Source organism: Vulpes vulpes, unplaced genomic scaffold (genome assembly GCF_048418805.1).
Source record: "Vulpes vulpes isolate BD-2025 unplaced genomic scaffold, VulVul3 Bu000000637, whole genome shotgun sequence".
NCBI classification, from domain to species: Eukaryota; Metazoa; Chordata; class Mammalia; order Carnivora; family Canidae; genus Vulpes; species Vulpes vulpes.
The window spans coordinates 162,035-185,242 of record NW_027325739.1 but is presented as its reverse complement, the minus strand read 5'-3'; the positions used below and the strand labels follow the sequence as shown (position 1 = coordinate 185,242).

General features: G+C 38.3%; 2 protein-coding genes across 8 annotated transcripts in view; one reads left to right on the top strand and one right to left on the bottom strand.

The window, feature by feature from the left end:
• Positions 1-7,178, bottom strand: part of LOC140596726 (mast/stem cell growth factor receptor Kit-like) — a 73,992-nt gene extending 66,814 nt beyond the window's left edge. For 2 of the 7 annotated variants that reach the window (XM_072745207.1, XM_072745209.1), the window contains exons 1-2: positions 7,060-7,117; positions 6,306-6,477 (exon numbers count right to left, since the gene is read on the bottom strand). In XM_072745207.1, coding sequence (XP_072601308.1) covers positions 6,306-6,426 — 121 coding nt within the window. In that variant the 5' untranslated portion in view covers positions 6,427-6,477; positions 7,060-7,117. Of the gene's footprint in view, positions 1-6,305; positions 6,939-7,059 lie in introns of those variants that run through there. The other 5 variants (XM_072745206.1, XM_072745203.1, XM_072745208.1 and 2 more) reach the window with 5 other exon arrangements.
• On the top strand, positions 6,848-15,117 carry LOC140596725 (uncharacterized). Its single transcript, XM_072745202.1, has 5 exons — positions 6,848-6,947; positions 7,108-7,406; positions 11,913-12,061; positions 13,583-13,730; positions 14,191-15,117. Exons 1-5 carry the CDS (start codon positions 6,848-6,850, stop codon positions 14,212-14,214), a joined length of 720 nt encoding a protein of 239 aa, XP_072601303.1. The 3' UTR covers positions 14,215-15,117.
• The last annotated feature ends 8,091 nt before the right edge of the window (positions 15,118-23,208 follow it).

The window sequence follows — 23,208 nt, the reverse complement described above, 5'->3', positions numbered from 1 at the left end:
ACAAGATGAGGAATATCAACCAACAGCTTCAAGAAATTTCAGAGAGCCATTCTGAGAACACCCCCTACAAACTGGCAGATGACATTACAGTTTTTAATTTCCCTAGTTAAGTGCAGAGGGAATTGTGACCCACAGATGTCTCAGTGCTGCAATGTCCTGGGTGGGGGGAGGACTGATTCTTATAAAAAAACAAGAGAGGAGAAAGCCCCCATATGGAGGAGAAACTGCTGAGGATGAATCTAAGATGAGCAAAACAGGGGCAAAGGTTGGGTGGGCAGGTGGGAATGGGAACCAAAAATGTAAGATCTTAGACTTTTGAAAAGTAGAGTCCACATACCACTCTGTGAAAACAACGTAAGTGGTCCAGAATTGTGAAACTAGGAAAGCTATACTGGCCCCACTAAAAGCACAGGAAAACCCATAGTGAGCAACAGAAAGGAACCGCAGCTGAATTCCAAAGTTATTTAAAGAAAAAATAAGGAGCAGAATGACATCCCCAGTACAGACAATAAAATCATGCCAGAAAGAAGGAAAACAGATGTAAACTACAACCCGGTATTTCAAAATAAGCTAAAAGAAATGATATCAAAGAAGCTATAAAGAACCACATAAGAAGTTTTAAAACCCAGAAATTAGTTGACAGGAGAGAATGGAAAAGTGGAGGTAGTGAGGAAACCAAGAAAAGAACTAAGAAAAGAAGTAAAAGAAATGAAGGGTAAATTTTTTTAAACACACACACACACACACACACACACACACACACACACAGCACATAAAATGAATTGTGCCTTAAAAGAACTGGAAGATAGAGAGGAACAAAATTTTTTAATTCACATAAATGATGAAGACACTGAAAGGTTTTGGGCAAAAGTGATCATCATAGAAGACAGGCAAAGAAGATCTAACACACATATAATGGGAGTTCCTGAAGCCAAAGAAAAAAGAATAGGACAAACAGCTAAAGCTATGCTACAAGAAAACTTTCCGGAGTAATTACACATTTAAGTAGCATTATTATGTGACTAGAAAACTCAACACAGAGTGGCCGACACCATAAAATACTACTGGACTTCAAAGAATAAAAGCAAAACACATTCCTTTGGGTATCTAGGCAAACCTACCAAGTTAAATGTGAGGAAAAGAAACTCAGAGTATCAGCAGACTTGGACAACACTTTATGGCAAAAGACAGTACCGTAAAATATTAAAGATACTTGAGCAAAGAAAAGATGAGCCAAGGATTTTACATCAGCCAACCTGACTTTGAAGTAGAAAGGTGACAGACAAGCTGTTGTGAACATGTAATTCAGGAAATACTTCCCATGAGTGCTTCCTGAAGCATCTAGCAGAGAAGATGAGCTTCAGAAAAACAAACAGCCAGGAAAGACAGGACATAAGGACCAGGGGCCAGCATCAAATAGATATTTACCAGGAGAACAGAGCAGTAACAAAGAAGAGAGGAGAACATGTAATTATCATATATTCTGATAAAGCAATTTTAGTACAGCTATCATTAAAATTAGGGGAGGGAAGGAGGGGCATTTGAAAAGTAGTATATTATCAACCGATTGTATAGATAGTAACTGGAATGAAAGGACATGACTTCAAATGCCAAGCTGGGGGTGAAGAGGGAGGGAGAAGAAAGAACAGGCTTCTAGCTAATTTAAATGTTACTCACAGTAGGAAACCAATAGAAAATAGCACCCCACCACCACCACCAAAGAGCGAAACAAGGATATAGAAAAGTATCAGCATAAAAGCAACCAGCAGAATGAAAAAATACCAATCTCTGCCAGCACCCCAAGGAATACCAAAAGAGCAGAAAGAAAGTAGACTAACAGAAGAACACTCCAATTATTAAGTAATCTTGTTAGGGAAAAAAAAAAAATCAAACCTGAATATCACCAAATCTCTAAATCACAAATGCATAAGAAATATAGGGAACAAAGAGCCTGTTCACCAGCACCATGGGGATGCAACCAGAAGAATCAGCAGAATCCTGCACAGGACCAGCACTCAGTTCCTTCAACGGAAATGGGGGAATAGGACCTATGGGTGGCCCAGCAGTTTAGCGCCTGCCTTTGGCCCAGGGCGCGATCCTGGAGTCCCGGGATCGAATCCTGTGTCAGGCTCCCGGCATGGAGCCTGCTTCTCCCTCTGCCTGTGTCTCTACCTTTCTCTCTCTCTATGTCTACACTGAATAAATAAAATATTATAAATAAATAAATAAATAAATAAATAAATAAATAAATAAATAAGAAATGACTTAAAGACCACATGAACCAACTGCAATATGGAAATATCATTTGGATTCTGTATCAAATGTGTACAAATTGGTGTGTGTGCCTATTTTCATACCTATTTTTAGTAACCCTAAAACTCACTTAGTATATTACCAGAACTTAATATGTAATCATATATTAAATGTTGTAGGTCATTCACCCTTGAGAACTGAGAAGAGAAAACTGCCTTTTTGAATTATTTGGGGGTTGCTGAGAATTACCCTTGGAAGTTATGACTGTCAACAGGTATTATTTGTGAATCATGCTATGAGCATTAATTTTTACAGTCAATTTGAATCTCACATAGTTATAATTTTACTATATTTTTCTTATACTTGGGGGACTATAAATTGAATAGTAAAATTCTGATATTGAATAAGATTTAAATATGCACAAATATATCAGAGGGGAGAGTCATGATGATAGGAGTACATGATGCTAAAATATTTAGTCAGATCTAACAATTATTTAAATATTTGTCAAAATGTATATGTACCATTAAGGGTTCAATACAGAAATTAAAAAGATACTCCAAGTATTTTGAACAGTAAGAGATATACAAAATTAGGGTTGATGATCATCAGAAGGGCTGGGAAAGTAGAAGTATGCAGATAATAAATTATATCATGGTACATCCAGTCCAGAGGCCAGGAAGTGGCTGCTGCACCCCCCCCCCCCCCACCGCCGCCCTCCCCTCTCAGGAAGAAACAAGAAATTACTGTTTTGGCTGTCTCAAGGCCTGGATGTAACCAGGTAGTGGTACCTATGATCCTTCCCTACAAAAACTCCTATCTATTGGAGTATGCAAATCTCCACTGCTGCCAGAGGAAGGTCCTCTGTACTTCCTCTGCTTTCCAAAGCTAATGTGAGTGCATCTTACTGGCAGAAACTAAATCTGATTTACCACTGTCATGACCAGGGAGTCTGGAAAATACAGATTTTTAGCTTTTAGAACTGTGAGACCTACAGAGACTACAAAAGTAGGTGGCAATGGATGCTGATTGCCAATAGATGGTTTTCAACTCAATATATGTCTAGTTTGCTTAAATATTTTCAATCAGTATCACTGTGTTACACTGTGTTACCTTGGCGTTTTAATGATTGACTTAGAACTCAAACTCTGTACTGGCAGTCTTCAAATCATCCATCAGTTACCCATGGTGTGAGCTCAGATAACAAGTCTTTTTTTTTTTTTTTTTTTTTTTCCCAAAAGATCTCCATAAGAAGATCTAGTATTACATTTGAGAAAATTGAACTCTTTCTCGGGAATTAACTAGTTATTCCTAGTATACTAACATGGCCTATTTTATATATCTACAAACATCTGGAAAATAAGATTACAGTAGAAATATTCAAACTGTGTCTTTCCATCATTATCTGTTCACTTTGCCCATTAAAAATGTACTTTTTTTTGCTTATATATTTTTTCACTTATAAAATGAAAAAATACAGTAATTGTATAAGTGGACTATAGCTAATCATTTGGGCTGAAGATTTTAAAATGGGTATAAGGCAGTTTAATAATATGTTAAAATTCATTTTCATTAATTAATCCACTTGCAAATGAACTATAGCTACCTCAAAATGACTGCTATTGCCAGATTTAGAGATCTTATTTGTATAATCTGAAAATCATTAATGTTAATAACAAAATTAGCTTATTGACTATTTCTAAAACATTTTTCTTCTTTTTAATAAATGGCATTAGATTTTGGAGTTAATTTTATAGTTTTGAACACATATGTGTTACTTTGTTTTTGTTGGTGTCCCAAAATGAGTTTATTTAATTTTGAGGACATGGCTTATTGAATTTTTTAAATAGCAATTTTAAAAATTCCCTATTTCTTCTCTGTGCTCCCAAAGAACTCTGTGTTTCTCTGTCATTTGTTACCCGATATCTGAACAGTCTTGTCACCACGTAAGAGAGATGTACCAACACCCTCTTACAAGCTACCAGAACCTGGCAAATAGTTTAAGTAGTCACTCAATAAGCTAGTGATCCTAACAATGCACACATACACACTTAAGACCCTGTTTACTAGGAGAAAACATAAGAGTGTGATATCACCTCAAATCTATCTTTCAGATTTCAGATAAATGCCCCTGGTTGGTTGAATTTAAATCCTATGTGGAACCCAAGCTGCAGGGGGGTCTGGATAATGTTTTATGTATTATATTGTATATAATGATCTTATTATTCTAACCTGTTCTCTAATTGAGGACACCCTTGAAGGAGTCATAATGTCCCCAAGTAACAATCCTCTGTGATATGTGCTATCTACCTTCCCGTGAGCATTCTAATCCGTACCACCTCACAACCCAATAGAATGGTTATTATTATTATTACCACCATTTTACATAGAAGAAAATGGAGCTCACATGGAGGCCTCACGTTGTCTAAGATCATGTGGTTAGCAAATCATAGTGTAGTTCTAACACTCTTCTGAACACGTCATACCTGAACTCTGTATTAAATTTGTTTTTAAATAAGGCCTGAATTAGCTGCTCTTACTGGAGCAGCATTAATAGAATCATAATACAGAAATTAGATTTTTATAATTAGCCATAAATTAATCATCTGAAAAAACAAATTCCTACTTTAAGGAGAGTAATAAATACATTAGAGGTATGTATTGTGTATCTAATTCATAAAATTGGATACAAAAGAAAGCTAACCTAAGAATTTAAAAGTAGATGATGATCTACTTATATTTTTGCTTGAAGTTGTCCAGTGATTTTTGTAACAGTACAAACAGATGGTGAAACAGTATGGGAGATGTTTAGTAACTTTCCTAACCTCACAAAGTAATTTTGCAACTTTGTCCCTGATCACATCTGGGCTTATTCCATTATACCACATACATTCATGAGACATCCTCAGAAACTATAAATATAGCTTAAGAAAGGCTTTTACTATAAATTTTAAGGAGAATGCTTTACTTTCATTATACATTATTTATTATTTCCATTATATATATATGTCTCTATATATCTTTGCTCATATACTTTTATTACATAATAATTACAACTGATATATGGAAAAAATATTTACCATCTTTATTGGGTTGAATGGTGCCCCTAACCACCCCCCCCCCCAAATGTATGTCAACCTGGAACCTTAGAGTGTCACCTTGATTTGGAAATTGGATCTTATGTGGAAACATGTAATCCAGTTAAAAAGAGGTCCCACTAACTTAGGGTGGGCCCAAATCCATTGATTGGTATCCATATATAAGAGGAGGAAAATTTGAACAGAGACATGCACAGAGAGAAAACACACACATAGGAGAACATCATGTGACAGTAGAGGCACAGATGGAGGTGATGAATCTAAACGACAAGAGACAACAGAGGTTGCTAGTAACTTCTGGAAGGTAGAAAGAGGCCAGGCAGGATCCTCCCCCGGAGCCTTCAGAGGGAGCATGTCCTGCCAGCACCTGGATTTCAGGCTTCTGGGCTCAGAACTGTGAGACAACACATTTCTGTTGTTTAAGCCATCTAGTTTGCAGTACTTTGTTTTGTTTGGCTTTGTCCTCCTTGTAATCAAATTATCCTATTAAAAGGGGAAAAATGCCCAAGAATGACTCCTCCACCATTTAGCCCATAAAATTAACATGTAAGTGCCATTGAGTTACATCCACAGGAGTTGGTGTGACCTTAAACATTTAGCGAACGTGTTTGACTCATGTGAAATATCAACTTCCTATGCCAAAAGAGTAAATGATAGGCAGCCCGGGTGGCTCAGTGGTTTAGCACCTGCCTTCGGCCCAGGGTGTGATCCTGGAGTCCCGGGGTCGAGACCGGTTTTGGGCTCCCTGCATGGGGCCTGCTTCTCCCTCTGCCTGTGTCTCTGCCTCTCTCTCTCTCTGTCTCTCTCATGAATAAATAAAATCTTTAAAACAAAAAAAAAAAAGAGTAAATAAAAAAAAACAGTAATATCTTCTTTAAGAAAAATAATTTACAAAGGTAAAATGCTTTAAACAAACACCAAAAAAAAAACAACAAAAAAACCCAGTTTACTCACTTACTACACAGCAAATCAAAGTCAACCCAAGGAGGGAAAGAGGCTCTTTGGTCAGGAAGGCGGGATACCGGGAAGACTTGGCCTTCCTTTCCTCGTACTTTCTCATCTTGGCCCCACACATTCGTTCGCCGGTGTTGGACGAGGCAGTAAGCAGCAACGAACAAATCGTCTCCTTTAGGAAACAAAATGAAATCCTGAGGTAAGAAGGGATGACGAGGCCGCCGGAGTGGCTCGGTGGTTGAGCATCGGCCTTGGGCTCAGGTGGTGGGGACCCTGGGGTCCTGGGATCAAGTCCTGCATCAGGCTCGGGCCGGGGAGCCTGCTTCTCTCCGGGTCTCTCATGAATAAATCAATAAAATCGAAAAAAAAAAGAAAGAAAAGCAAAGCAAATAACTTCAGGGACAGGAAAGTAGGGAAGCACTTGCACTGCGAGCTTACTACCGAATCCGCGGAAACCCGCGGGGCAGCCACTGCCGCCCGAGTCAGCAGCCCTGGAGCGCAGTCCCAACAGGCGGTGGCAAGAGCGCACCGGGGAGGCCGCCATGATGCTCCCAGGCGTGGCCGCCCCGGGGGGAGGAGCCCATCCCGCGGGCTGTGCCCTGGGGCTCCGTCAGGACCGGGAGACCCCAGCCCAGAGTCGGGGTGAGCAGCCAGCCCCGACCCCCCCCCCCCCCCCCCACGCAGGGCTGTCAGGCCCTGGAGCCCTGGGGCGGCCCCAAGGCCAGCAGCACGGTCCTGAGGCGGACGCCATCACCTCCCTCGGGATCCCGCTGAGGGGCCGCAAGGCATCCTGGGAACTTAGGCTCCGCCCCCATCCCGCTCTCCACCTGCTGTGACCTGGTCTCCACCAGCAGGGGCGGCGTGCGGAGGGGGTCCCCCGGAAGGAGGAAGGGCGGTGCCGGAAGTGGGCCGCCTAACCTCCCCTGGGCCCTGGCGGGTCGCTGCACAACCTGCCGCCTCCACGTGCCCGTCCTACTGAGAGGCGCCGTCTTGGAGGGAGGCCCAGCGGGCGACGGAGGCCGCCGGCACCAACAGGCCGCTGGAACCAACAGGCCGCCATCCCGGTGGTTCCGGGGGCCCTTTGGACGAGGTCGCCTTCTGGTGAGAACGTGCAGATTTTCGTGGGTTTTTTTCCGAGTTATTTACCGTATCGACACGTAGGCACGTTTGAACGAGGACCTGTGAAGATAAAAACACCATTTCCACGTTTGGCAACAGAAACACCTGCTTCAGTATTTGTATTCATGTAGTGCGTTGTTTTTTTTTTTTTTTATCAGATATTTTGGATCAGTTTACAGACTAAAATGCAAAATATATTCATCTTAGACGGTTCCTCAGAATCAACGTTTATTTAAACATTTGTGGAAACGGTGGCTTTGTGTGTTAAGATCTGCCCGCAGAATGAATTAGCATGTCCTATGTCTTATTTTGTGTTATTCTTATCGACACATTTCTTCGTTGTGAGTGGTATTGATTCATTTTCTAGATTTGATTTCTTGAAAATGTAGTGGTGGAAATGCAGATTTTAACATAAAATCTTGGGCGGTGGGGGGAACAGTGAATCTGAAGTGCGAGGGGGATATTAAGGGAATTTTTAGCTTGATTCCCAACTTAACGGAAATGTGTCTTTCTGACTCAAAAGTCCCTTAACCGTGTAAGTGTACGGCACAAAGCACTGCCTTTTGTAAAATGAAAAATTTAGTAGGTAATTAATCATGCCAATTGTTTTAAGAAGGATATTCATTTTTAATGCGTAATTTGAATGAAAACTACCAAATTACAGAAATAACACACGAAATCTCTGGCTTATGGGCATTTGGGGAAAGCTATGGGATGGCAATGAACGTAAAACTTGCAGAAGTGATCACAAAGACTTTTTCCTCTCCTGTTAGAGAATGCCTTCGTGTTCAGATTCTGCTTTTTTTGGAACACGAAGACATTCTCTAATATACAAATCCTGGGAAATAAGAAAATGAAAGCTCCATGGGATTTTAACCCTGTTGTGGATGAAGGTGAGACCCGAGGAGGGGTTTGCAGTGTGTACTGAATATAGCAAGAACTCATAGAAGTGACCTACAACTATTAAAGTCATGAAATATTGGCCCCCTTTTTCCTGCTCCTTTGATTGGTATTTGTTTTTAAATAAGTATGGTTTTCAATAGTCTCTTTTTCTCTAAAAGAATCATGAGTTAATGGAAAAATTGGAAGCACAGTATAAATTTTTTTTTTTTTTTTGTACTTTCTGGTCTACCATCCTGAGGTGCTGTAGTGGGCATTCTTTTTACAACCACAAGAAAATCATCAGAACCTGATTTATCCTGGTATGTTGCTGTTACCTAATTGTCAGACATTCAGGTCTTTGCAGTTGTCCCCAAAAATATCTCTTACAGCAAAAGTATCTGATGAGAATTACATGTTACACTTAGTTGTAATATCTCTCTCATCCCTTTTAGTCTGGAATAGTTCCTTAAATTTGATAAAATTGGTATTTTTATAGATTGCAGACCTTCTTTTTTAGAATATTTCTCAAGTTTGGTGTGTCTGACACTGCCTTATGACTAGATTCAGAGCTGCATCTTTGGCAGGAATATCACGGAAGGGATGCTGTGTGCTTCTCATAGCATGCGAGCAAATAGCAGAGTATTTCCATTTGTCCCATTATTTATAGTGTTTAATAATTTAACATGGTGTCTTCCAGTCTTGTCAACTATAAGGTAACTCCTTCCCCCTTTGTGATTATGGGCATTTTGAGAAGGTGTTTTGGAAACTACATGAATATCCCATTCCTCAAAAAAAATTTCAACTCATTCATTTATTGTCATTTTGTGGTTCTCTAATTTATTTGTTGGATTATAATCTATACTGTCATTATTTATTTGATACTCAAATGATGCAGATTTGGTCAGCAGAAGCTCATCTAACCTATTTTTTTCTATTCTTTTGAGATATTTCATCATTTTTAAACCATTTTTTGCAAGTTCTATAGATATTCTAGGCTCATATTTTCCCTTCTCCAGCTCTGATAGCAGCTGCTTCTGCAATGTACCTTTTCTTTTCTTTATAGAAAACGATACACGGAAACAAGTATCTGTGTACTAGCTGGATTCATTGCTTTAGGTTAGCGGTTGTTTCTCAAGACCACAGTGACTTGCATTTGGGAATCTATTTTTGATTTACATATTCATTCATTTATCATCTATCTATCCATCCATCCATGACCCCTCTATTGAAAAACCATGAGTTCATCTCTAATCTGAATCCAACACCACAGAGTTTATTCTGAGATTTTCTTCCCTTCCATATTTATAACTACCATTGCTGGCAGTGAGAAACGTATCTACAATTTTATTTAATATATTTATACATGTGATTAATCCTCTATATGTAGCCTATGTCTGTTTGAACTGCAATCCCTTTTTCTATGTAGTTGCATATCAAAGCTCTGACACTCTGTTCTAGGTTCTAAATTATATGATACCATTTTCATTCTGCTTGGGTTCTGAAATCCCACATAAGTATGTCCCTCCACGAGGGCATAAAGTTTCAGTAGGAGAATAAATTGTTTATGGACGCAGTCAGCTATGTGTGTAAAAATCTAAACTGTCCCTGTCCTTGGAAACCTTCTCCCCGCTAAGAAGTTAACCTACATGAATACTCTCACATGTACACAAACTCTCACATGTACGCAAAGTTGTATGTACAAGGCTTCTAGTCTAGCTCAAAATGGCTTGCTGCATAAAGATCCTCCGACATAGAAAAGAGAGTCAAAACATATAAAATGAAAATAAGCACCCATAAATTAAGACAGAGAAAGAGAAAGGCATTCAAGATGTAAGCTTAAGAAAACAGAATAACTATAAAAATAGCAACTGCCAACAAACCAAAACTGTCGGGGAAAGAGATATAGGAAAGAGAGAGAGAGAAAAGGAGAGGGAGGGAGAAAAGGAGGCGAAGAAGGGGCAGGGGGAGAAGAAGAGATGACCATGACAGGGAGGGAAGGAGGGAAGTAAGAAGATGGCAGATAGATACATGATAGATAGATAGATAGATAGATAGATAGATAGATAGATAACAGGAGGGAGCACATCAGACCTAAAGCATTCTATTTTAGACATTCTCACACTCAGCTATTTTCTTGATAGACATATACAGCACCTACATGCACTTTTAGCCAGATTGAATATCTTGAGTAACTTGCCTTTAGTTCTTTGTCTTTGCCCATTTTTTAAAAAGATTTTATTTATTTATTCATGAGAGACACACAGAGAGGGGCAGAGACACAGGCAGAGGGAGAAATGGGCTCCATGCAGGAAGCCTGACGTAGGACTCGACCCCAGGTCTCCAGGATCACACCCCGGGCTGAAGGCGGTGCTAAACCGCTGGGCCATGAGGACTGCCCCGTCTTTGCCCATTTTATGCCATTTTTTTACCTGGACCATTACACCAAACGTGCTCATCCTTTCCCCATCCTCAAATCCCAGAAACCCCAGAGTCCTTTAACAATGTGACAGATTTTTTTTTTTTTTTTTGGCCATAGCACGTGTCCTTGACTTGCTCTACCTGAAAATACTGAGTGCGTTAAAATGTTCCCTTTTTCTGATGTAAACAAATATGCATGTAAGTCATTTCTTAGAAGAGAATTACCTAACAAATTGGGCAGTTAAACTGAGCTAACAATGGCACAATGGATTACTTTTCTCAGACCATATTTGCATATTAGCAGATCCCTTCTATTCTTAACCCCTCACCCAGGGCCAAGGACTAAGACCGCGTTAGAGGAGGGTAACCTCACCTTCTGCACACTTCTGTTGGATTCTGTATTGGTTTACTGCAATGTATTTGGTACGTTCTTAAATCAAAATATGTAAATGAGTAAATAAAACTCCGATTTGCATCCAGCAAAATGTAATGCACACAATATCCCACACTTGTTTGTTCATTACCATTTATTTACTTTTAAATATCACTTCAGTCTTAGGAAATAGCAGTATGGTAGCTTGAGAGAGTATATCCTAGAAACTCAGAATTACCTGGGTGTCTCATTCCACATAAACTCTTCCTTTTCCAAGTTTAAAAGGTGGCAAGCTCCACAGAAAGAATTGGCCAGTTCAAAACATTAAAGTCTTTATTCTAATCTGCAATTCTCTCCTTCACTCTCCTTTCAATTTTCTTTAGTATGTAGGAACACCTGTTATCTACCCAGGAGAACTTAATATGATAACTAACTATAGTTTTGGCAGTTTGGAGAAATATAACTTTCCCTGATGTCTCCATATTGGAACATTTTTTATATTTAAATCTCCCATTCTTCCCATTGGGAAAAATTTACTACAGATAATTCAGGAAAATTTCATTTATTTAAAGGCCTTTCTTCCTTCTGTTCAAGGATATGACTACATTGTAGGGGCTTATAGAGGGTTGCAGCATTGGTTTGGTGGGTTGTTAAGGGAGGAAGTCCCTAGCTTCATTTATGGTCATTATTCATCTAAGATGTATACACTGAAACAGCCTCACTTTCAGCTGCCTTATCATCATTGTTCTATGCAGGTAATTACAGCACACTGCATGCTCTGACAAGTCATCACCATGTTTCTCACTCTTTTTTAGCTACTTCTTGCCACTCTTGAACCACAGGAGAAAAACACTAGAACTTTGAAGCTATACCAAGCCTCCCTGCCAACATTGCCGTCTTTTCCATACAGTGGCTACCAGGAACTCCACAGAGAAGATGAGCAACTAGTCCCTCTAATTTTGAGGTATCCTACATTTATCTGGGTTTTCTATTTCCCACCACTTCCCAGCAGGATATTAATGAAGAGACCACAGTTTATTCTCAGGTTCATCTACAAGTATTTAATCAACTGTGTTCTGTTATTACTTTCTCTCTCTTTCTCCAGACCATGTAATTTTTATCTAGTCTAGGGTCAAGGATGAGGATGCCTTGTATCTGATAGAATATATATAGTTTCCAATCAATTGTGTAACCTTGGATGTTAAGCTTAAGAAATATAAAAGTCATATATTTAATTATGTTCTTCTATCTCTATCTTTCCCTGAGACAAAAAAAAAAACAAAAAACAAAAAACAAAAAACATTGATCCGTCGAAGAATCAAAAGAAAATTTCCATTTTTAAAAATTTTGCTTCATAAATAAAGAATTCCTAAGGCATCCAATAGCAAATGTTGCCCTTTATGACATCTTGTGTTTATGCTCATTCTTAAAACTGATATTTAAAAGCAACTACAGAGTGTGATTGTAACTCTCAGCCTGAAAATGTCAGAAAAAAATGGCCAACACTAAACTTTGCTCTGAGAAGTTCAAAACATCATGTTACTCCCTCTACCAAACTGCTGCCTCCAAAATCCGCAATTACCACATGGGCGAGGGTAATGATAAAGACATGTAACAAACCTAAACCTGCCTAGAGAGTTTCTTAAATATGCTCATTCTTGGACAACAACCAGAGTTACAGTATCATAATTTTTAGAAGAAAGGGAGGCTAGTATTTATATTTAATAAGCAATCTAAGTAATTATTTCCTTCAGTTTGGAATATTCTGTCTTAGAAGATATTATATATCATATGTGAGCTATAAAAACTAGCCATACAAATGTAAAAAATAAAAACCTGCAGACAGAGAATATTTCCAGCCAATTTGGGCTGTGTGAAAAAAAAAATCATTCAAAGGGATAATTATAAAGAATCTCAACAACAACAACAAAAAAAAAATAGTGACCCTGTTACTATGTATACACACCAAAAAAAAAAAAAAAAAAAGCATAATAGTGCAAATCGATATTCTCAGACATTTACAACCTAACCTCCACAGAGCCATTGATGGTCCAGAGAATACAATACCCCAGTCTTTCTCCTGAGAATATAGAACAATGGAAGAATTGAGTGGGTAACAAAAACTAAACTGAAGTATCTAACTTGTTAAATAATGCTGTTTAAGGAATTTTAAATGGCTATAAAATTAAACCATTCAACAAATATTTAATGAAATTCTCCTAAATTGGGCAGTATGCTAATGTATTGAAATATTATGCTCCTACACCTACATATATAGAAAACTTGCTTAAAATAGATTTTTAAGGACACAGGTTAATGACAAATAGTAGGCATAATATGATTTATATCAAAAATACACATAGAGGTATAAACTTAGATGGACACAGACACCAAAACTTTTAAATTGATGATGTGTTAGGATCCTAGGTAATTTTTGATTTTCTTTTTATTTGTTTTCCACATGTGTTGTTAATTTTCTTTTCAGCCAGGCCCCCCACTCTACCTTGTTCCTCCCAGTGGACATGGCAGGTGCCACCTTGTTATTTTTACCTTCTTACCTGCTCCACTTAGTTTTGATGAATGATGCAGTCTTGAGAAATGACATTCAGAGTGTCAAGGGGTTTGATGATCAGGTAAGCTTTGGCTATCGTTAGGGTTTAAAAATGAGGCCCAAAAACCTGAGCCCAAGTAGGTTTTGGGTGAAATTCCTTTTACTCAAATTTTTTCTCCCTTTTCTCTCTGGACTTTTTTCTTCAGTTATCTTCTCTTTGATACCTCCTATCATCTCTCTTTTTTATCTTTCTTACGTATTTCTTCAGTTCACACTTCCTTCTCTCCACCTGTCTTATTTGTTTCCTGTGGGGTTTTTTGCCTTCATCCCCAAACCTACAACATCTTCCATTATTGCATCAAATGACCAAAGTTTATATCACTTTATAACGCATTAATTTCAGAAGTATGCGGGGAGTGCTGAATTATATGTTTTTGTATAAAATAATTATTGGTTAGAAATACAGAGTCATGCATATAACATGAAGTTCAGGGTTACCAAATGTCAGATGTTTCAGTAGATTGTTCAATTTTCTCTTGTAGGAAAAACAAAAAACAAAAGCATAAAGACATTGAGATTTCTTCACTACTCTTGACTGCAGCAACAACTTGGATTGCAGGAATAAAATGGCCTGTGACATAAATTCAGGTGGGTAGGGGGAAGTGCATTCTTAATGTATAAAGGCAAAAGATTAGTATATATATGAAAGTGGGCAAGTATGATTTTGAGGAGAAATAGGAATTTCTCATTTAGTTCCAAAGGGAGAACTTTCCATAAATAAATTAGACTTCAGAGAGAACATACCCATTGGCAGGCAGAGGCCACCCATGTCAGAGACAGCAGAAAGGGAGCCAGAGCCCATCTGTCTCATATAAGAACAGCAGACATGGCTGTGCAAGGAAGAACAATCTTGCTTCTTGCTCCCACCAGCCTGGGAGCACTTCTCTTGAAAAACTGAACTGTAATTAATGGGACTTGTTTCCCAAGCTCAAAAAATGTTTTAATCCAAGTCCATTACCTAATCATTGTCCTCTAGCAGCCTAGTATGTTCCAGTTGCCAACACACATGCCTTCATCTGCCCTATACACTGAATTTGAAATTTGTCAGAAAGAGAGGGCAGAGACTAAGAGAATTATTTCAGTAGGGAGGAGCAATTGACCTTGACAAAGAGTTTGTGTTGAGGACTCTGGAAAGGCAAGGTTAGTTTAAGGGCAGCAGGAAGTTAAAAGGTGAAAAGGAGAGTTGAGGAAATAAGAAAAAGCAGGTACATTTTTGTGAGACACTTTCACAAAGTTGAGGGAGTATTCATGGATGGCCCCAAGAAAAGAAAGCCTAGGCAGCAGTGTCCTGTCTCTTGTGTTGTGCAAGGGAACAAGACATACAGAGATTAGATCAACCACTTCGTTTTTATTCTTTCCATCCCAAAACACAATTTCATGTATTAAATCTCTTCTGTTTGAAACACCAAGTGTGGTTTCTGTTTTTCTGACTGGTACATAGGCTCATTGTAGAGACAGATGTTAAACAAACAGACACAAAAATAAATATAATCATACAGTTCTCAGGTGAAAAAGGAAAAAATACCTAAATAATCTCATAAGTCTATAGATTTATTTTGGGTTGTGGGTGGGCCTGGATACATTATGAACAATTGCTTTTATTTGTACTATTGTCCTTACAGTTTCTATTTACTTGGTTGGTTTCAATTTTCACTCCTCAGTCAATGACTCCCAAATTGTCATTACTTCTGACTTCTCTCTCGACTCTTCTATTATTATTTCCTCTCTCCTACTTCCTGGAAATCCTTACCTGCTTTCATGTCAGATTCAGCAAGTTCAAGAATCTTATCACCTTCCCGTGTAGAATTTCTTTGTTGCTTGTCCTTTTCCATATTTGTACAACAACAGTCTCTGCATTGTCACAGGAGACAAAAACTCTGGTTCATTTCTATTAGACTAATTGGGTGAATACTGTTGCTAAACCTCACAATAAATCTCCTGGCTTTTTATTCTCCTCGACTTGGTCTATCCCAAATACATTGCTCATAAATCTTTAAATACAATTCTGGCTGCATCACTCCTTTTTTCAAACTTCTTCAGCAGCTTTCATATATCGACCACAACTCTGACATCAAGGCCACCTGTGAATCACCTATAACCATTTTTTAATTTAATCCCACAACTCTTCTGTGATCTAACCATATTGGACTACTTGCAGTTTGTCAGATGTGCTCTGAAGCTTTCCACCTGCCTGATTTTTGCTCAGTCTGTTCTCTGCAAGGAACATACTCGGCTTTTTACCTTTTGTGTCTTAAGTATACACATTTCCTATTATTATCTTAGACTTCATATTCTCTATAAAGGAATTCCTGGTGCATTTTGAATGACATAATTGTTCCATCAAATTTTCATTATTTTTTCTTTGTATAGTTCACATGACATTGTTCGTGCATTTTTTTTAAATGTGATTTTAATCTTCTCCCATTCCTCCTTGATGTTTGGGATCTCTTACTCATCTGTACATTCTTTAGTAAATGTGGTAGGTGCTTAGCACTGTATCAAAACTCCTCAAAGCAGTTTAATATACAAATAGCACCATTACAAATGGCAGCATCCAGTCAGTGAGTACAATGTAGAAGAGGCATTTCCCTTTAGCTTGGGAAGCCTTGCTTTTAAAGGGTTAAATGGACATCATGGGATGCTGTGGGGAATCATGTGAACTGTGTTTGTTCCCAGAGGGCATAATGATTAAGTACTCCACACTTCAGAACTGCATCATTGCACATGCTGGAACTAAGCCACAGAATCTGTTAGGCAGATCTTTATTTTAACCTTGCTGCATTTTCAGAGAGAGATCATTTGATAAGCTGAAAACTTCCCAGGTCAATCTGTTACAGCTATGATGATGGCTAGAGAAATCTAGTAAGCTCAGAACTCCCTTTCCCGAGATCTTTTAATCCTCCTCCTCCTTTTCCTCTTCCTTCCCCTTTCTCCTCCCCCTCCTCTGCCTCCTTCTTCATACATCAAGTTATGCTTGGAACAATCAAATCTGTTATTTCACTTCTCAAGTAATACCTTAAACTTAGAAGAATGTAGTTCAGGCCTCTTCACGAACCACTGAATACTTAAAAATGAATTTTTTTCAGGTGAAATTCTTTTTCTTCATAATAGATAAATAAATCTGTATGTGCTCTAGCTGGTGAACAAAAGAAGATTGGAAAACTGCCTGATGATGGTGTCTGTGATAGTTAGCTGGTGTTATCAGAGGATTCTTTTAAATGTCAGATCATTTAATCAGATAGTGTAAAGAGGGTAAAAATTGAGTTCTTCAATTCTTCTACCAATGGGAAGTAGGAGGCAATGGGAATTAATCATCTTGGTTCCTTATGTCATTTGATTCCAGCAGACTGAATTTCCTCTGACAAAGGTGGCATGCGGTGTATAATAACCTTTAAACACCAGCATAGCCTGGCTTGGATACAATATTCTCTGAAAACAAAAGTCTGCACCTCAACCTCAAGTTTCAGTAGCAGCATATAAAAATTCTCTTGGCAAGAACTATAAAAAGGAGATTTTACATTCAGTTTGGTCTCAGGCCTTTCAATTCACTTCTTACTGATTGTTTCTTTTAGTTTGGCTTTTGTACAATTCTCAGGAGAAAAATGAAACAAAAAGAAAATAAATGATTTTCCAATACAGACATGTATGTAGTGATTGGATGATGACCCTCTAAGTTAGTGGTATGAAAATAACTTTAAAATGAAATTGAATGGTGGGGAAAATTTTTAAATGAAAGACGGGTAACTATCATCACTTAATCTACAAATATATCTCCTCTAAATAAATGTATTAAATGACAAGAACCTGTGAAACTTGGGTAATATTTTAACTCAAACTGGTTTTCTATTAGTAAAATGTAAAATTAATCGCAATTTCTTGGAAGTTTACCTCAAGTTGTCTATCTCAGGTAAACAATATTCAAAGGCAATTAGAATTAGAATCTAACAGGCACCTGAGTGGCTCAGTCAGTTAAGCATCTGCCTTCAACTCAGGTCATGATCCCAGGCCTGCAATAGGGCCCCTACGTGGGGCTTCTTTTCCCTCTGCCTGACACTCCCCCTGCTTGTGCTCTCTCTGTCAAATAAATAAACTAAAACAAACAAACAATCAAAAAAAGCTAGAATCTAACATCAACAAAGGTGTCTTACTGAAATATAATTTTCCTTGGGGCACCTGGGTGGCTCAGTCGGCTGAGTATCTGCCTTTGTCTCAGGTAATGGTCCCAGGGTCTGGGATCAAACCCCACTTAGGGCTCCCTGCTCATTGGGGTGTCTGCTTCTCCGTCTCCTTCTGCCTCCTGCCCCCCTGCCAAGTTTGTACTCTCTCTCATGTGTACTCTCTGTCTCTCAAATAAGTAAATAAAATCTTTTTTAAAAATGAGACATAGTTTTTCTCTTTAAATTCACTTTCATTTCCAGAGGTAACTAAATCAAGATTAATTCATTTTTAAAACAAATTCAGTTTTAACAAACCTGGCCTAATTATTTACATAAACTTAGCAAGAATAGTGATTGATCATATTGATCCTTTAGAATCTGCTTTGCTGGAACTTTTTATAAGGAAACTCTAGATTAAACTTTTAATATCCTTTTGAGGCCAGAAGAAAGCCAAATAGTTGTCATCAGACTTGACTACAATAGCTGTAGGCTTGGGCAAAGTCCTCTTCTCAAGGTCCCCAAAATATCCTGAGGCTCCTTAACTGCCAGGCTACTGGCAACTTTGTAAGCAAAGTATCTTGCCAACATTTCCAAGGGGGCATCAATGGCTGCATAAAGTCAACCTCAACTCCTTAAAGCTGTCTGGTCATACCTGACTGTATGCGTGTCTCTCAAATGATACTCCAGTCAAAGCCTTGGTAATATAACCTGTGTTTCTAGTGGTGTCCTGTTACAAAGAGAATGGATTCATTTTGAATCCATTATGCAAATAACTAAAATTGCCATGAAAGAGAAGCCTTTCTTAAATCTGGAGGGTTCAGGTAGGGAGAAAAGTTAAATGATTCAATTTGTTCACAAAGGAATATTTTATCATCTTCCTCAATTCATTCAGTCCTGTGTTATTAATTTTTTGTTCTATTTGCAGCTTTCCCATTAGTTTAGTTTAATGATTTTTTAAAGATTTTATGTGTTTATTCATGAGAGACATAGAGAAAGGCAGAGCTATAGGCAGAGGGATAAGCAGGCTCCATGCAGGGAGTCTGACGTGGGACTCGATCCCAGGACTCCAGGATTATGCCCTGAGCCAAAGGCAGATGCCCAAGTGCTGAGCCACCTAGGCATCCCTAGTTTTGTGATTTTTAAAGATAGAAAATAACTATATTTATCAAAAGTCCTTTCTTTGAATCACCTTGAAGATGAACCATACTTTGCAAAAGTATCATCACAATAACTATAAATAACAAAATTAGACCTCAGAAATGGACATGGTTCTAGATCACAGAGTTCAATATAATGTATCTGACAAGGAAATCTACTTATTGTTGTGAATCATAGCATTTTAATAATTAGAGTGTCAAATGATGACCTCCTAACAGAGCATATTAAAACTTTAGAATGGTTTCATATATTTTCTAGGCTAGTTATAGCATTTACCCATAGAACATAACCTAATAAGATTTATCATCATATGTTTGACAATGTTTCCCATGTGACTTAACATACCCAATAAGGCTAATTAGACTTCCTTTACCATTTAAATCTTGGGGAAGTTTATTATAAAAACCTTAGGAAGTTTTAAAGCACATCCCTAAATAGGATTACAGATCATTACAAATTTAATATTCATATTTAACTGAGGTGGAGATAAGGGATTTTACAGGAAGTTACATGGTTGTTAGTAAAACAGCTTCCCCAACATTGAGAAATTTTCACTCTTAGGTAATCAGAGACCTGATAAAGATAAAATTTAGAAGCTTTGGTTTTCTGGGCAAATAAAGAGAAAACACTTTGTTTACATTTTCTTATCAAGAGCAGATCAACAATTCAAGAAAACTTTGTTTTTTAACAAAGAAAAAAAGCAAAATTTCAATTTTATACCACTGCACTTTTAAAAATCCATTGATTTCAATTTTATTCCTGACCATAGATAATTTTTTTGTCCAAAAATCTCCCTTCACAAACCTTCTATAACTTTCTTCTTCATTCAGATTTTGTCCTAAGCCTTTTCTCTCTAAATAACCAATCTCATTGTAGGATAAAACTACTTGCTTTTTCCCTCAATGAAATGTGTTCCCATCCTTCCATCTTTCTTACTAAAGACACATCTTTCTTGCAGAGTGGCTTTTCTTATTTCCAGCAGTCTTAATTACATACACTTAGGCAAATTTTAACTCTTAGAAACCTTAGTCACCAGTGAAAATTAAGTAGTAATCGATTGTGAACGGTTTGTTACACCAGAATTCTTTAGATAGGCAAGTTCATAAATACATTTCGTAATTTCTAAAAACCATATTTTTTACATAGAACAATCTTTTAATAAAGCAATCATGGTTACCAACAAGCCCAAGTATCCTCACTTTCTCTGCAACAAGAAGCCAAAGTGGATAAACCTATGTTCAGTAAACAGTGCTTTAATACTTACTTAGAAAAGACTTAGAGATCCAATGAATTCAGTTTATCATTTAGCAAAACTTCAAAGTTTCAGGTTACCAAAGATTTTGAAAGCTATTTAAAAGTTTTATATATAAACCTTTTCATTTATCAAACCTTCTTCTTAAAAATTACCGTGAAAACTTTGAGACAGACAAAATTAACCATTATTTTAAGTCATTTTTTTGCTGACAAATTGCAACAGAGATAACATGAGCTTATTTGACCTTTAGTGAACCTTATTAGGATAAAAGTATTATATTTAATGCTGATAAATTGGAGGGAACGTCTATCTTAATTAAACTAACATATTTTAATAAGCTTAAATACCAATTATGTTGCACCTGGGTCTACTGAAAGTCAATCAATTTTTTCCTCATTGTCAACTTTTACCTGGGTCACCTGTGGAGAAATCTGAAGTGGGTGATTTTAAGTCCAGGGAGGGGTGCTCTTTGCTCCTTGATAGAGAGGGTAGGAGGAGCGGGAGCCAATGGTGCTGAAGGTACAGAGGATAGTTATGAGTGGGTTATGCATGCTGCACCCATGGTGGTACAGAAATAGATGAAGGAGAGGGTGGTGGCAAATAATGTGGGTACTCCTGGCTAAACTGGAGATGGAATAAAGCCCAAAGGGCAGATAAAACAGATTCTCAGTCCTAAAACTTGTGAGCTCAGACAGATGAGCAGACATGTGCTTTTCTTTCCACCAACAAAAAAGTAAAGATAGGCAATCCAGGTTAGGCCAGAGAAGATAGGGAGTCTCCCCAAAACAAAAGGAGTTTCAGCAGCTTCTTGGGAATATTCCTTAAAGTCCCAGTCCCAAGATAGACCAACCACAGACCAGTGGCTCCAGTTTTCATGCCATAAACCCAGGAATGAATGGGGCAGAAAACTCACAAAAGAGTCAGGCAGAGCCCCTGGGTGGCCCAGTCAATTGCAATTATGCTTTGGGGTTAGATCATGATCCCAGGGTCTGGGATTGAGCCCCACATGGGGCCCTCTGCTCAATGGGAAGCCTGCTTCTTTCCCTTTCCCTCTGCCTACCACTCCCCCTGCTTTTGCTCATGTTCTCTCTCTCATTCTCTCTGGTGTCAAATAAATAAGTAAAATCTTTTTAAAAAATAAAAAAATAGAGTCAGGCAATATTCATCTAGTCTTCTCAAGATATATTTTAGATATGACACAAAAGAATAACAAAAGGAAGATGAGTGACTCGGGAAGAACAGAGGGAAGCATGTATAGGATCTTGGCAGCAACCTGTTTACAGCAGAGATGGAAGGGGGCACGTAGAGAATATGATAGAACACGAGAAGGTGGCAGATCAATAGAAACAGAAGAGCTTGAGGTAGCTGACCTGATGGTGGACTGCAGGGTAGAGAGTGAGGAGTATAGACAAGTTAGGGTTTGGGCATAGGGCCATAAAAGCCTGACCATATGGGATTTTGGTCAAATGCTACAAAATGAAGAGAGTACTTAAACTAACTAGGAGACCATTACCAAACCTCAATTTCCAGTGGTGTCTCATCAGGATTATTGCAGAAGGTTCCTGGGATTCAGGGTGGCACGAGGCATTCCTCTTTCTTGACTGCTCTGAGAAAGGATGTCGAACTCCCTTCACTTCCCTATTGCGTTCTAGATTACATCGGATGCTGGTGAATAGATTGAAATGCCACAGAGATTGGGCTGCCTCTTGCCATCTTGGGGGAGTCCATATATTTGGCAACCAATAATATCCTTTGTGAGCCTCTAGTTCTAACATTAATAGCTAGGGTACAGGTCTTGGCCTTTGTTAACAAGGGGCAGCTATTTTATATCATATTAAGCATCCTATATCTAAGCTAGAAGTACTTTTAATATGGGAGTAGAACCTAGAACACCAAACAGCCCATGGATAAGAACAAATGAGAGACATGAAAAAATGACAGTCTGGAACTCCTGTCTAATCCAAGCAACTTTCGTATAAGCTTTATCCATGATCCAGTCCTGAGGGAGTGGTCTCCTGTTGAGTGAGTGCCCCAACTGGGTAACAACTCCAACTGGTCCCTTTCAGGAAGCAGGCAGTTAGACATATTTTCTCTTTTATGTTCATCTAAGGTTCACAGCAGCTTATTTAAGGGGAAACCTTACTTGGGAGTCTTGAGATCCATGGCCATCCTAAGACATGTATGGCTGTCTCATGCCCGAGAAGAATACAAGTATTGAAAGAATAGGTAAAACATGGAGAACCTGATTTTTGGAGCCCAGTGCTCTTATGACCAAGGTATTAATGTACCTATGGGAGGCAGGATTTTGTCCCTCCCCATAGCGTAACCACAGACAAGAGCACTCAATCAAGGCACATTCAGAAGTGTCATACCATTCAAGACATCTCCTGAAAAGAAGTAAGAAGTAGAGTCTGAGGGAATAAAGAGACACCAAATTGCACCAGCACTCTTGGCTTCACTCTGTAATCCCTGTGCAGAGGCAAAAATATTATAGGATTATGGAGTGCAAAGACCAAGAAAGAATTCTTGAGATGTTGTAAGGTGTGTCTTAGTAATTTTATTTAAGTGGCACAGGGACAGGACCCATAGGCAGAAAGGGCGGCACCTTTTCTCTATGAAACTAGTGGTTTTATTTTTAGTGCTCAGGGGGGAGGGGATGTGCAGGAAGTATTAGATTATAAATGTCTTCTTCAAATTTCTACTCATAAAACTACTTTTGCAAGATTTCTGTAGTACTTATCATTCACTTTGTTATTAACTATCAGGTCATGAGATTTAAGAATGTAGCAACCAACGTGTATTTGATCCTTATCAGAACTATGCAGGCAATAGGCCAGCCTTCTGGCTAAAAGTGAATATTTTTCTGTTTCTGTTCCTCATCAGTTTAACTGATAATTTCTAGTTTTATTAGTGACATGTATTTTCATTTC